This window comes from Carcharodon carcharias, chromosome 14 (genome assembly GCF_017639515.1).
Source record: "Carcharodon carcharias isolate sCarCar2 chromosome 14, sCarCar2.pri, whole genome shotgun sequence".
Lineage (NCBI taxonomy): Eukaryota > Metazoa > Chordata > Chondrichthyes > Lamniformes > Lamnidae > Carcharodon > Carcharodon carcharias.
Genome location: NC_054480.1, coordinates 18,587,974 through 18,603,390, shown reverse-complemented (window position 1 = coordinate 18,603,390; position 15,417 = coordinate 18,587,974). Strand labels below are relative to the sequence as shown.

Sequence of the window (15,417 nt, the reverse complement as noted above, 5' to 3'; positions counted from 1 at the left end):
GGTATATATGTTCCTGCATAATCCTACAAGTATTGTGTAAACATTCAAGCCAGTTAAAAAGGTTGTTGACTTGACAATATCTGTTTGTTCTTTCAATATTGTCAATCTGTTTTAACCAAGCTTGCACCCCTGAAAGTTTGGCTTTCATCTGTCTACCAGCCCCCATAGTACACCCAGTGCTGTAGTGCACAGTACAGTCTGTACTTAATTAACTCCTGCCACGGCACTTGGCTGATGTTGCATAACTTGGAATGAGCTTCTGTGTGGTTTTTCTCCTGGAATTCGAACTGAAGGACTGGTCCTGTGGGATGCACATTGTTGTATATGGGTATTGTGACTAAATGGGATTGTCTGTGTTCCTATATAGAGCATTGCCTAAAATGAAGATATACCCTAGAGAAACTGGTGTCTCAGAATACTAATGTAAGCAGGCCATTCTAACCTTGATGGATTGTGAATCTGCTTGACTGAACAGGACCGCTGCAATCAACTGTATTTGTGCAAAGTCAAGGTGCCTAAATAGAAAAGGACAAAAAGGAAGGAGTGCCAACAAGGGTGGTGTGGAAGGTTGCTGCTCCAGGGGGTTTTATGATTTTGAAGTGAAGTAGCTTCCAAGTAAAAGAAGCTACAGTGTTTTATTCTTGCCTTGTGTACCTCAGGTGTTCAAGAATCTTCAATTATTTATGGAGAACAAGCAACCTGAAGATGACCTTTTTGACCGACTTAATGTAAGTAGCAGTGCTGTAAGATAAGCAGGGCTCACAAGGGGGATCAGATACTACTTTAAGATTCAATAGGCATATTGACACCAATATTTGATCTCAAAAATTAGTAGATTACATGTTTTACTACTCTCCCTCATCACACTGGTATACACGGTGTCTCTAATGTTGTATGCGGAATCCCATGTTGTGGGGCTTTAGGAAGGTGCACAACACAGATCAAACACTCCCTACAGAGAAGAGACCATTGCCTCATTATTAGGGCCAATTCCAGGGCTACTGCTTCAACTGCTGGGAATATAGGTTCTGTGGTGCAGATTTAAAATGGAGAAGAGTTGTGTGTTTTTAGGTCAGGATGATAGATTATAAATGAGGTTTTTAATATGTAAGCAGTAACTGTCACTGGTCAAGAACACTTGTGGATTGTGGGACAATGTATGTCAGTGGCTTTTGGCTTATGAGAAAGACTATTTATATAGAACCCTTGGGCTGTTCTAAGTCACTTTATAGACAATTAAATATTTTGATGTGTAGAAACTAATAATGCAGAAAAGGAGTAGAAACCTTGTGAAGAGAAGAAACTATTAGTTATAGTTCAATCTCTTCCTAATGTGCTAAAATTTCAATATTTTGAAGGAATGTCCATTATTATTTTAGTGGTGCAACCCACATCTGTGTTTCAGATGCATCCAGTCTCTTTTATGCCCTCTCAAAAAAAACACATACGGGATCCATCTGGCGTCTCCATTAAATGACCTGGGCTTCAGTTATATCCTGTTAACCAGATTTTCTCTCTGATTGTATTCAGTGACGTAGCTCATTGCTGAAAACTTGTACGCTTACTCAGCTGATCTTCCCCCCACCCCCATACCTCCACCACCAGCCCAGTATTCCTGAAACTCTCATTGCAGACATGTTAGGCATATACCCTAATTCCTGTGGATGTTTGCTTGTTTTAAAAAGAATGCTCTAAATCCTTCTCAATTTTCATATTGAAGTACACTGCTTCAGAGATGCCTTTCTTCAACCAAGGTTGTAATGGGACACTGTTTAAGTTGCTCCTGTTTGAGTGAAAAAATTCTAGAAATCTTCCTAGATATAATTATATAGAGGTGAGGGGGCGCGTGGTGTGGGGGGAAATCTCATATAGTGGAACTTCATATAAGGTTGTGTAAATAATTCTATTCTTAATCTTGTATATAGACTTCAATCCTCAACAAGCATCTCCAGGAACTAATGGACGGACTTACTGCTAAAGTGTTCCGTACCTACAATGCTTCTATCACCCTGCAGCAGCAACTGAAGGAACTGACCAACCGTAAGTACAGGTTGCGATGCCATCTGTGTTGACACTGTGCCAGAGGCCAAAGCTGCTCTCTTCCCTCTCACCCCATCCTCTCCAGTCAGATAGTGTTGCTTTTGGAATAGAGAAAGGGAAAACTGTTCAGTTGCTTCGAGATGTGGGATTTGCTGACTGGGCCAACATTTATTGTCCGTCCCTAATTGCCCTTGAGAAGGTGGTGGTGAGCCACCTTCTTAAACCACTGCAATCCGTGTGGTTTAGATACACCCAGAGTGCTGTTAGGCAGGGAGTTCCAGGATTTTGACCCAGCAACAGTGAAGGAACACCTTGTTGCATCTGGATGATCGATTCTGATCATGTGATGTGTGCAACATTTTTTAATAAAATGCTTTGGTTAGTGAACCAATTTTTTTCTTTTGATTTCAGTCCAAAAAGCAATGCGAATGGTGAAGTTTAAATCTAGAATGATAAACACTTTAGGAATGATGCCAGGCCAGTGATCCTGCAGAGGGATCAAGTGACCTAAATTGCAAGAGCAAAGCTTGGCTCATTTAATTCAGGAGAAGAGGAAATTTCTGCTGTTTGGTGGAATTTCAATTTTTGAATAATGGAATTCAGCCCTTTTAGTTTTTTTTTTCTGACCTTTTTTCATTGGGTGTTGGTGTTGCTGGCTAGGCCAGAATTCATTGCCCATCCCTAACTACCCTCCAGACAGTGGTGGTGAGCTGCTTTCTTGAAGCACTGCAGTCATGTGGTCAATGTATACACACACACACTGCTAGGGAGGGAGTTCCAGGATTTTGACTCAGTGACAGTGAAAGAATGGTGATTGTAGTTCCAAGCCAGGATAATGTGTGGCCTGGAAGGGAACTTGAAGGTAGTGGTGTTTCCATGTATCTGCTGCCCTTGTCCTTCTATCTAGTAGAGGTTACTGTTTGGAAGATGGTGTTGAAGGAGCCTTGGTGAGTTACTGAGGGGAGGTGGTGGTGCAGTGATAATGTCACTGGACTAGTAATCCAGAGGCTCAGGCTAATGCTGAGGGGACATGGGTTCAAATCCCACCACAGCAGCTGGTGGAATTTTATTCAATTAATAAATCTGGAGTTAAAAGGTTGTCTAGTGGTGATGACGAATCTGTTGTTGATTGTTGTAAAAGCCCATCTGGTTCACTAATGTCCTTTTAGGGAAGAAAATTGGCCGTCCTTATCTGGTCTGACCTATATCTGACTCCAGACCCACAGCAATGTGGTTGACTCTTAAATGCCCTCAGAAATGACCGAGCAAGCCACTCAGTTGTATCAAACCGCTACAAAGCCTTAAAAACATTCTAACTCTAATAATTCCACCTGTTTGAAGTGGCTTAGAAGCATTTGCATTTCATGACAGATCATTAAAATGTGCTCTCATTACATAATCCCTAGTCACAAAAAATTTTTCAGATCTTTTTTCTTATCGGCCACTCACCGGCTGATTCAAACCATGGTTCAATTAAACAGGGATAAGAGCTGAGGGAAGTTGGGGGTGTGTGGCGTGTGCCTCACAGTCACTGCCATGGTGATTTTATTCAATGTTTGTTGTTGATATTATAGGAACAAATATCATTAAAACTCGAAGGAGGGCCCATACTGTGACATTGTATGAAAGAGACTGTAGACTGTGATTTTTATTGCACTGTAATAGCACCAACCATACTTCTATACTTTGTTGTGACTGCACAGCAACTGACAACCTGACTTGTTTGTTTATAGCGGATGAAAATGTTGCAGCAAAAATACTTTCTTACAATCGTGCCAACCGAGCAGTTGCTATCCTTTGCAACCATCAGAGGGCACCTCCAAAAACATTTGAGAAGTCAATGCAAAACTTGCAGACCAAAGTGAGTATGAGCTTTTCTTCCTCACCCCGAAACCTTATGCAAAATAGGTAGTTGTTAAGAGAACCTGTTACTTTCCATCTCTAGTCATATTAAACCACAAGGTTTGATTCCTGCTTCGCTGTTGAGTTACGTGATCTCGGCTGGTGCCGCAATTGATTCTCCAGCTGGGCTAGGAAGAGGAATCTATAAGCCAGGGTTCCTGCTCTAGCCAGTCTTCAGTAATTCCCCATGTGTGGATGTTTGGTGAGAATTGAATGTTGTCAGTTGTGATGCACTTGGTAGTCAAATAACCTGTAAGCACTCATTGAGCATGTGAAGAGTGATATGCCTGAAGCTCCTGGTACTGTACCCCAGCAAGAACCTGAGATTTCAGTAAAGGAAATGTAGGTCAGGAGGTTGACTCAGCTGCAGCTGATGCCCTCATCCAAGCCTTTGTTACCTCTAGACTTGACTACACCCACCAATACTCTCCTGGCCAGCCTTGACCCTCCACAAACTTAAACTCATCCAAAACTGGACTATAACCCTCTCCAAGTCCTGTTCACACCACGCCTGTGCTGACTGACTTAGATTCTGCTACATCTTGATTTGAAAATTTTCATCCTTGGGGTTTTCATATCCCTCTTTGACTCCATCTCTGATATATCTCTGTTCTTCCAATTCTGGTCTTTTGCACATCCCAATTTTTAATTGCTTCACTATTGGTAGCCATGCTGTTGGCTGCCTAGATCCCAAGTTCTGGAATTCCCTCCTCAAACATCTCTACTTCTCTGCCTCTTCTTTCTAAGACGCTCTGTAAGCCCTGCCCCTTTGACCAATCTTTTGATCACCTATGCAAATATCCTTGTGCTATTGTCAAGTTTTTGTTTGATAATACTCCTGTGAAGCACATTGGGAATTTTTTTAGTGTTAAGAATGCAATCTGTTGCATAACCAGTTTTCTACGATACTAATTGATATTGTGAAAGATATGCTGCTAAACATGAAGAAGCAGATTTGTGACTGAGGTTGTCCACAAAGTGAAGTTCAAATTTTAGCCATATTGATGGAAAGTAGCAAATGGGTGAACAAGGCCAGTTGCTGCTTGTGACCAGAAATACGTGTGGTTTCTGGTCCTAAAATATTTTGGACACTTATCACAAATGAACTTCACTGTAACAATCTTATTTCGTTTGCTAGTCTGCAAAGCTATTGAAGTGCCACTAGCTGCCTCTACGGAGCGGGGATTTAGGTGTTGAACCTACAGCTGACTTTGGAGGTGGAAACCGGTTACAAGTGTACACTGTTAACGTTGTGAAATAATCAAGTGGAATTTATTTTTGCTGTATTGCTCTGTTTAATTCAGGAAACTTGAAATTGGAGTTTAAGGTCTGAGACCAGGAGAGTGTAAATGGTCTTGTTGTATTCATTGGGCGTATCAACAGTATAATGGGTTTTGGTCATCCTCTTCCTGATGCCATCTCAGAGAACTTTGGATAAAACCTTTGATTTATTTTGAAGATCTTCGTTTTCTAATTTTGAATTCATATATTTTCTCCTTTTCTTTAGATTGATGCGAAGAAAGAACAAATCGGACTAGCCAGGAGAGAGCTGAAAGGTGCAAAAGCTGACTATAAAGTTAGAAAAGATGAAAAATGTAGAAAGTAAGTTGTCTATACACACCTTTTTTTTAAAAAAGGTAAAGCTGAATGAATAGCCATTGTCAAGCTACTGCTCCATTGACTGCAGTTTGGCCACTAAGTCATAATGGCACAGAAGGAGGCCATTCGGCCCATCAATTCACAAAATCACACAGTGCAGAAGAGGCCCTTCGGCCCACCGAGTCTGCACCAACACGTGAGAAACACCTGACATACCTACCTAATCCTGTTTACCAGCACTTGGCCCATAGCCTTGAATGTTATGACATGCCAAGTGCTCATCCAGGTACTTTTTAAAGAATGTGAGGCGACCTGCCTTCTCCACCCTCCCAGGCAGTGCATTCCAGACCGTCACCACCGTCTGGGTAAAAAGGTTTTTCTTCACTGCCCCCCTGCCCCCCACAAACCTCCTGCCCCTCACCTTGAACTTGTGTCCCCTCATAACTAATCCTTCAACTAAGGGGAACAGCTGCTCCCCATCCACCCTGTCCAATCCCCTCATAATCTTGCACACCTCGATCAGGCCGCCCCTTGACAAAGGCTTTGCTGAAATCCATATAAGCCACATCAACTGCACTACCCTCATCTACACACTTGGTCACCTCATCAAAAAATTCAATCAAATTTGTTAGGCATGATCTCCCTCTGACAAAGCCATGCTGACTCTCCCTGATCAAACCTTGTCTCTCAAAGTGCAGAAAGATTCTCTCCTTCAGAATTTTCTCCAATAGTTTCCCCACCACTGACGTGAGACTGTCTGGTTGTAGATCCCTGGCTTATCTCAACAACCCTTCTTAAATAGCAGAACCACATTAGCTGTTCTCCAGTCCTCTGGCACTTTCCCCATGGCCAGAGAGGAATTAGAAATCTCCTCCCTTGCCTCCCTCAGCAGTCTGGGACACAAATCATCTGGACCTGGAAATTTGTCCACTTTTTAAGCCTGCCACCACCTCCAATACTTTGTCACACCCTATATCAATTTGCTTAAGAACCTTGCAGTCTCTCTCCCTGAGTTTGATACCTTCATCCTCATTCTCTTGGGTGAAGATGGATGTGAAGTATTCATTCAACATTCTAGTGATGTCCTCTGCCTCCACCCATAGATTGCCCCCTTGGTCCCTAATGGGCCCTACTCTTTCCCTGATTATCCTCTTCCCATTGATATACTTAGAATATCTTGGGATTTTCTCTACTTTTACTAGCTAGAGCCTTCTCATATCCCCTCTTTGCTTTCTTAAGCCCCACCCTGCACTTTCTGTATTCCACTAATGCCTCCGCTGATTTGCTTCCATCGTACCTGCTAAAAGCCTCTGTTTTCCTTCTTATCGTATCCTGGATATGTCTGGTCATCCATGGTTCTCTGGGCCAGTTACTCCTTCCTATCACCCTGGAGGGAACATGTTGAGCCTGAACCCTGCCTGTTTCCTTTTTGAACCCCACCCCCCACTGCTCCTCTGTAGATTTTCCCACAAGTAGCTGTTCCCAGTCTACCTTGGCCAGATTCCTTGCCTGCTTTCTGTAGAACCAATCCAATCAGCCCTGTTTCTGCACTCCATCCCTGTGAATTTATTTCTTTTTTGTGCCCATCAGTTTCCTTTTGAAATCATTCAACGTCTGTCTTCCACTGCCCTCGTAGGCAGAAAATTGTCATTACCACTTGCTGATTATGTTCTTCCTTCGATCACCTGTGTCTCTTGCCCAAGATCTTAAATCTGTGTCCTCTAGTTCTTGTACCATCAGCTAATGGGAGCACCTTTTCTGTGTCTACCTTATCTAAACCTGCCATAATCTTGTAAACCTCTGTCAAGTCTCCCTTCAATGCCCTTTGCTCCAAACGGAATAGATCCCAATTTTTGCAGTCTAACCTTATAGCCAAAATCTTTTACCACGGAGCCATTCTACTAAATCTTCTCTGCACTTTCTCAAGGACTCTTGTGTCCTTCATGACCAGAATTAAACACAATACTGACAAATGTAGCCTAACCAGAGCTTTATACAGGTTCAGCACAACTTCACTGCTTTTGTGCGCAGAACCTCCTATTTATGAAGCCCAAGTTCCCATATGCTTTGCTGATTGCTCTCCAATTTTGTCCTGCCACCTTCAAGAATCTATTAGGATGTAATAACACAGGTAAATGAAATGGAGTCCCTAATGCACACCAGTACAGTGGAAATTATCTAACACATTCCTTGCCCCATTGCAATGCTTATTAATTCAAGTATCCAAATTTCTTCTTCTTCTGTTCTGTCACAAAGTTATAGTCCATAGTGCCTAGCCCATACTGCTGAAAAGGCTAGAGAGAATTAAGGAAAGGCTGTATGTAAATGCCAAATTCTTTCATGATCTTAGGATGTTTCAGGCCATTTCATTGGAAAGCAACCAACTAATTTTATACAATTAAATTCCCATCAGGGCATCCTTTTATTAAGCCACAGATGGGATATAAATTGTTTCCATCTTTTTCAAATTGCTGGACCTATTGAGTTACATCTTGAGCTACAAAATGCAAAACAGACTGTGTTTCACTGTGGTTTTTGTGGGCTTGTTATGGGCGCCGTGCTCCTCCATTTGGACAGCCCATCCTTAATTAGCTATAATTTACACATATCTATTCTGATTATGAGCTTTGCTGCTTCTACTGTATGGGTGCTCCCACTAATCTTCAGAAATGAGAGTAACTTTCTGGTCCTTTTTGTTACAGTGATGTCGTAACAGGGCTGTGCATTGTGGCCTATGAACCCTCGATAGAGTTCCTCATAATGACTTGTGTTTTTTTTGTCCCCCTACACAGAGCTGTGGAAAGTAAGAAGAAAGCTGTCCAGCGGCTTGAAGAACAGTTGATGAAATTGGAAGTTCAGGCCACTGACCGGGAAGAGAATAAGCAGATAGCTCTCGGGACTTCCAAACTCAACTACCTGGATCCTAGGATCAGCATTGCCTGGTAAGTGAGCCCCTCTTTTTTTTTATTTGATTCACTTAGGGTCCTCCCAGGTGAAGTTTCTTTAGCAGTCCTAGATCCTATTCATTTTGGCATTATAACAATAGGGGAAAGTGTAAAATGGCTGTTCTATAAGCAGGATAAACAATGAATTTATGGACATGGTCAAATATCTTATCGATGGAAGGATGCAGCTCCACCATGCAAGTGGTTAATCAGCGCACACTCGCTGGTGGTTTTTTGATAGAAATGGACCGAAGGAAACCCAGGCACCAGCGGGAGTCAGCAGCTCCTGATTTGAGATCTGAAACTTGAAATGTCCCAAATTGGCCTTTCCTACAACTTCTGATTTTCTGGGGTGGGGGTGGGGGGTGTGGTGTGGTTTCCTACAGTCATAGATCCAGATGGAGGGAAATAATTTTCTGGATCCTTTCTATTTGTAAGAACAGCCAAGGTTCTATCTCTGCATGTTGCTGTGTCAACTGGTCACAATCTTAAATTAAGATTCTTCAGGGGACCCTGAATTTTCAGTTTTCATGCGTCCCTTTCAGAACTGCTTCTAGCTCAAGTAAATCACTGACAGTGTTGTGCCATGTCATTTATACTGCTTTGACTGCTAGGGTTGCATGAACCAACAGCAAAATAACTGAGTTTGCGATAAATGGAAGGAAGATGATGAAAGGGAAATTGCAGCTTCTGGGTGGAATGTATGATTTGTTCTCCTCTTCTCCTCCTCCTCCTCCTCCTCCCACCCCCACCCCCATCCTGCCCAGTGAGCTACAACTTGAATTTATGCACAGTGGTTCTATCCATTGTGAACACAAGCTGGTAAGACACACGGCCTGTGGTTATGCCTGAGCACAGAGACAGTTTAAATAAGGTTCCTGCAACAAGAGCAGCAACAGGTAGAACTTGGCATTTTCAGTGAAAACCCTTTTTCCTTAAGGAATGTGTTTGTTCATTGTTATGAAAAACAACTGGGTTCAGTTTAGAAGGAACCCGATGTGATACTCTCATATTATCCCAAAGGTGCCGGAATGTTTCAGTTTGGCATCTGTGTTCTGTGGTGTGAGTAGACGAAGAATGGGCTAATGTTTGGAATTTGATTGTGGAGGTTTTACTTTGCCTTCCGTTGCCTCTTAAAGTTTTGTGATAGGAATCACGTTTGTGATTATTGTGGAGTTGTCTGGATATGCTTTTAAATAGACCGTTAGCTGCAGTGAGTCAATGGTATGCCAGCTTTTTGAAACTGTTCAGCAGTAGATCCAGAAGAGACATTTGATTCTGAGGGAACAACTTGGGGAAATCCATAATGAGTTAAGTATCTTAAATTTCTGTAGGCTCCTTTCACGCAGTAAAATGTCCTTCAGTACCTGGGAGAGGTGGTGGCGTAGTGGTAATGTCACCGGACCAATAATCCAGAGGCCTAGGCGAATGCTTTAGGCACACAGATTCAAATCCCACCACAGCAGCTAGTGGAGTTTAAATTCAATTAATAAAATCTGGAATTGAAGTAATAGTGAGCATAAAACAGCAGCCATTGTTGTAAATGCCCATCTGGTTCACTAATATCATTTTGAGAAGGGAAGGAAATCTGCTGTCCTTAACCTGGCCTGGCCTTCATGTGACTCCAGGCCCACAGCAATATGGTTGACTCTTAACTGCCCTCTGAAATGGCCCAGCAAGCCACTCAGTTCAAGGGCAATTAGGGATGGGCAACAAATGCTGGCCTTGTCAGTGATGCCCACATCCCATCAAAGAATTGTTTAAAAATTAAAACTTGTCAAGAATGTTACCAAACAAAACTTGACAGCCAGCCACCTAAAGAAATATTGGGCAGATGACCAAAAGCTTGATCAACATGGTAGGTTTTTAAGGGGCAAGAATGAAGTGGAGAACTTGAGAATTCCAGCGTTTGTGGTCTAGGCACCTGAAGGCACAGTTGGCACTGATGGAGTGCAGAAAAGCAGAGATGCACAAGAGGCCAAAATTGGAGGATAGAAAACTCTGGGCTGAAGGAGGTTTGAGGTAGGGAGGATATAGGGGGATTTAAATCGAGGATGAGAACTTTAAATTTGAGTTGTTAGACCAGGAGCCAGTGTAGATCAGCGAGCACGGGTAAAAGGTGAATGGAACTTGGGCGAGTTAGACTACAAGCAGCAGATTTTTTGGATTGAGTTCAGGTTTTGGGAGGGTAGGTGTCGGGAGGCTTGGCAGGAGAGCATTAGAATTATTTAGCCTAGAGGTAACAAAAGCCTATCAGGGATTTTTTGGCAGTGTTGATGACTGAGAATGGGCTCCCAAGTACAGTCATGGCAGTAGAAATCCCAGGTCTATTTAAGAATCAAGGAGAAGCAAGGGGTTGGTGGAAGGGCTTGTAAACTCTTTTTCAGAGAAAAGGACTGAAATAGGTTGACTATACTACAGGTGACTGTTCCCTAACTCTGAATTGGCTTCCCAACAGATTCATTGTTTTAATGGAAAGTGGAGAGTGGGTGTGAGACTGAGTGATTGGGTAGTTTTTAAAATATTAGCCTGTCCACTGCAAATGTTGTATTTTTTCCAGAGTATCTCCTCATTAACTATTGACTTCACTTTTTTTTATTTGTTCTTGGTATGTGAGCATCACTAATAAGGCCTTCATTTAATGCCCATCCCTTATGGTCCCAATTTTCACAATTATAATACAATAGTAATATTTGCACACAACATAATAGTAATTTGTAATAGATTCATTTGGCTGAAACCGTACATTAATTCGTTATTTATAAGTGTGCTCAATGTATTACAAATTGACTTGGCTATGAAAATGTTAGACTTTGTACATGGATGAGCAAAAATGTTTGGTTGCAAGGTTGTGTAGTTCACCAATATTTAATGAATGTATTGGAACAGTGCCTATAAAATTGCCAGAAGAATGGAAATGCCCTGTAAACTGCCTCAGGATTTCCATATAGAATGGAGTTTAACTCTGTCCTGAGTGGGTGGGGGGTAATTTTACAGTTGAATTGTAAAGTTATTAGCTGTGGCTCATGTCCAGAGAAGAAACACCTTAGAGTCTTATACAGGTCACGATCCTTTGCATTTGTCTGGATCTCTCTTAATTGTAAGGTAAAAGTGGAGCTTGCCTGTCTGTAATGCTTCAGTACTTATTGGTGATAATTGACACACAAGGGAGATCTTTCTTGACACTGGTCACTCAGTTCTTCCTTGTATTTCGAAGCAGTAGCATTTTTTCTTGGCCTATGTACTAATTGGGAAAGGACTTATTTTTCCTTTTTATTTGAGGAACTCTTACCTAGCAGGTGTAGAAGGCTTACAGGTAGAGTAAGACTGTCCCTTAATTGTAGGTAGTGTGAGGCTGATGAACAGAGAGAGGGAAGCCAGCTTGGATATTGTAACTCCTATGCAAGGTAGGTTCAGTCAGAACTGAAGATCCAAGTGAGACTGATAACCCTCCCACAAAGGGTGTTTCATCAACTCAACATTCCAGAAGCTGTGATTGGTGTCCCAGGGACCCAAATCGCATCACTCATGAAGGCGGATGAGCCTGTAGATGAGCTATTTTAGTTGGGCTTTTTGAAGCTATATTTTTTTGCCATCTCGTTCAAGAATTATTTTAAACTTGCCAAGTTAGAATTTGAGGCTCGTGACACTGCCATAGTTAGTAATCCCATTAGCACCGAATTAGTGATGCACTGATTTCCCTATGTAGCCATTTGCTATTTGTTCATTGACTTTGCCTATTATTGGTCTGCTACACAGTTGCTAGGTAACTGATTACATTTACATATACCTGCTTTAAGTTTTCATGTATTTAATTTTTTTTAAGTTGTGGGGTGTAACTAATAAACAGATTGTTATGTAGTCAGCACTAACTTCTCCTTTGATGATCAGCAAGAGTTAGTTTAGCTTACCCACTAAGTAAGCTGCTGGTTAAGTTACCAACTGAAAAATAAAGTAATTTTGATCAAAATTACTTTGTCGAGGGTTGGTGATCAGAGTCAGTCATCACATGTCCCATGACCAAAGCTGGGAGTTAAAGCTTCAAAAGGTTCCTCTAAGGTAAACGAGGCAAAGAAGGATTTGTTCAATTCCTTGTCATACACAACATCACAGAATCTCTCAGTGCAGAAGAGGCCCTTCAGCCCATCGAGTCTGTACCAACACGTGAGAAATACCTGACCTACCTACCTGATCCCATTTACCAACACTTGGCCCATAGCCTTAAATGTTATGACGTGCCAAGTGCTCATCCAGGTACTTTTTAAAGGATGTGAGGCAACCTTCACCACCCTTCCATGTTAGGACTCGAGCCCTTTTCCTTACAAACCCAGTTGTGTCCAGGTTCCTGCGGGTAACAGTCACTGCTGTGGATCTCGTTTCATGAATCCTAAGATCAGAACACCAGAGCTAACAGGAGAACTTTGAATTTTGACTAAGATGTTAAAACCAGATGTTAGATCATCCAGCATTTCTGGTACTGCACTAAATTACCACTTGTTCCAGGTGTGGGGCCTAAATCCACCTTATCAGAAAAGAGAAGAGCAGCAGTTTTAATAGCTGGGGAGGGAAATGACATTCGTCCCTGAGCAGGAGTGTTGTTGCGACTAAAATGCCACAATTTGCGGTGTTTTGTTGAATGACGGATGAAGGAGTGATTGATAGCTTTTAGCACAGGAAAACTGGACATTCTTGGTGCTTGCATGAATAGTGTATGTGTCCATTTTGCCTTCTCTTCCCTCTGCCCCAAACCTGTTGCCGGATGCCATAAAGTGAAAATGTTTTTGGATTTTAATGAATGGTGTCTTACCTTTTCCCCTGATGAGCAACTAAATTTTAATTTTGGTGTCACCAGAGGCCACCAGATCTGACCAAGTAGGAAAAGATATAGTGGATGGGGAGGGAGGCTGCGGGGGTTACAGGATGGAGAGACAGCGCCCCCTCTCTCAAAACGCCAATGTTTTCAAAGGCTTTGCTGGCTGCTTTGCACGGAATTAACTGCAGAAAAATACTTGGACCTATTTGGAACTGCTGGGAGTCTGAAACCTCCTCCAATGTCTTACTGACCATTTTACTTGTGTGTTTTTGCCCTCCCCCTTCACCCCTTGTTTTTAATAGGTGCAAGAAATGGGGCATCCCGATTGAGAAGATCTACAACAAAACCCAGCGTGAGAAGTTTGCCTGGGCCATTGATATGGCTGATGAAGACTATGAATTTTAACTATTGATGTGGCTGAAGCTGAGTGAGACCCGGCCTAAGCCACTCTGAGCAGGAGGAGATACATTTTTATCTAACGAGGAAAAAGGAAAAACTCTGTGGTTCCGTAGCTACTGTTTTAAGAGGAAGAAAAGCAAAACAAAAATATATATATATATATGTATATATATATATTCGCACTGATTAGATTGGTGCATTTATACTGTTAGAACCTTGCAATAACTTTTTTTTAAATTGAGAACTGCAGTCCTGTTTTAAAAATAAAATCAAAGTACACCTGCTTTAAAACTGGTCACTGCTGAACTGTGGGGAAGAATCGGTGACTGTTCGGCCTGAACTGGAGACTGAATGTTCACTGTCCTGTGGTTCTCTTGAGGTTTTTTTTGGCTTTTATCTTTTAGCATTTGTCACTGACCTGTGCCCTAAACCACCTAACTGGAACATGAATCCAGGTTGAGCATTTGGTTTGGTTTGATTTTTTTTAAACTGCAAAAATGATTGTATACATGAATTTAACATGGGAAAGGAAGGTTTTAAATTCTACCAAATGGATGTTTTATAAGAATGTGGTTTATTCGGAATGTGCAGTGGCAGAGCTGGCATCAATTGTTTGGGGTGGGGAGGGGTGGATAGGGTTGAATTCCGCACTTGGCTGACTCAGCCTTTAAGAAGTGCCCTCGGGCAGCAGCTCTACCCCTCTGCCTCCATCTATAAGGGGGATGCACCCCCGTGTAGTCTCGGGGGGGCCAAAGACCATGTGGGGAGTAGTTGGCAACTAACTGTTTGGGGAGTGCTGCATTTGAGGACTCAGCTGGGGAGTGCCATCTTAGCCTGGTCTGAAGGCAAAGCAGGGAACTGCACAGATTTGCAGGCTAAAGGTGGGCAAGGAGTTAGGTCTATCCACTGTTGCATTAGGCAACGCTCAAAATGATTTGTATGGGGTAATTATGGCCCCTTTCCCCACGTAACTTGCTCTGCCACTGGGAATATGAATTGCATTCTTTCCTAAACCAATATAAATTGATCATACATTTGTTTTAAATGGGCTGTGATCTATTTAAATGCTTAGGTTGTAATTTGTTTTAAAAATTCCTTATTTTTCAACTGTTTGGAATGGTTCCTACTTAACTTGCAGGTCATAAAAAGTTGTCAGAAGGGGATTAAGGAAACCTTCCTCACTAGGTTTACAATAAATCCCACTGGAATAAATTTCGGATCACTCTGGCCAGGAAGATTGGCTGAAATTCAAAGACTTTTAGATTTTAAGCTCCCATTTGCTGTGTAGGATGTGGGTGGAGGAGGGGGGTGTTTGGGGGGGGGGGTGGTGGTTGTGGAGGGAATGAGTGCTGTATGACTAGTGCCTTGCAAGCCATGTGTTTGAACAGTTGTGGTCTTTCAATCTCCAATTATTGCTTTGGGAGTTTTAAATGTGATTTCTTTTAATAGAATGGGGAGTAGCAAGCAAAAGATGTATGTCATGGCTACTATTGGCATGGTACCATTTGGTTTCTTGGCGTTGGAATTGGTCAAAAACAGTTTTGGAATGTTAATCTTTCCTGTTATAAATTTTGCAGTGTATAAATGGACCATCAAATTTTAAAAAGACATTCCTTTTTGGAGGGAGGGGAAGCAACCCCCAAAGCACTATTTTAAAAACTGTGAAACTGTACTGATATCTGTCATGTGATTTTCTACACCTCCCATGCTAGAGCAGCT

At 42.0% G+C, this 15,417-nt stretch overlaps 1 protein-coding gene across 2 annotated transcripts in view; it reads left to right on the top strand.

The window, feature by feature from the left end:
* top1l (DNA topoisomerase I, like) overlaps positions 1–15,003 on the top strand; it is a 79,691-nt gene extending 64,688 nt beyond the window's left edge. For both annotated transcript variants that reach the window (XM_041204041.1, XM_041204042.1), the window contains 6 exons: positions 660–728; positions 1,926–2,040; positions 3,774–3,901; positions 5,450–5,544; positions 8,334–8,483; positions 13,602–15,003. In XM_041204041.1, coding sequence (XP_041059975.1) covers positions 660–728; positions 1,926–2,040; positions 3,774–3,901; positions 5,450–5,544; positions 8,334–8,483; positions 13,602–13,704 — 660 coding nt within the window. In that variant the 3' untranslated portion in view covers positions 13,705–15,003. The remainder of the gene's footprint in view (positions 1–659; positions 729–1,925; positions 2,041–3,773; positions 3,902–5,449; positions 5,545–8,333; positions 8,484–13,601) is intronic.
* Positions 15,004–15,417: the final 414 nt, after the last annotated feature.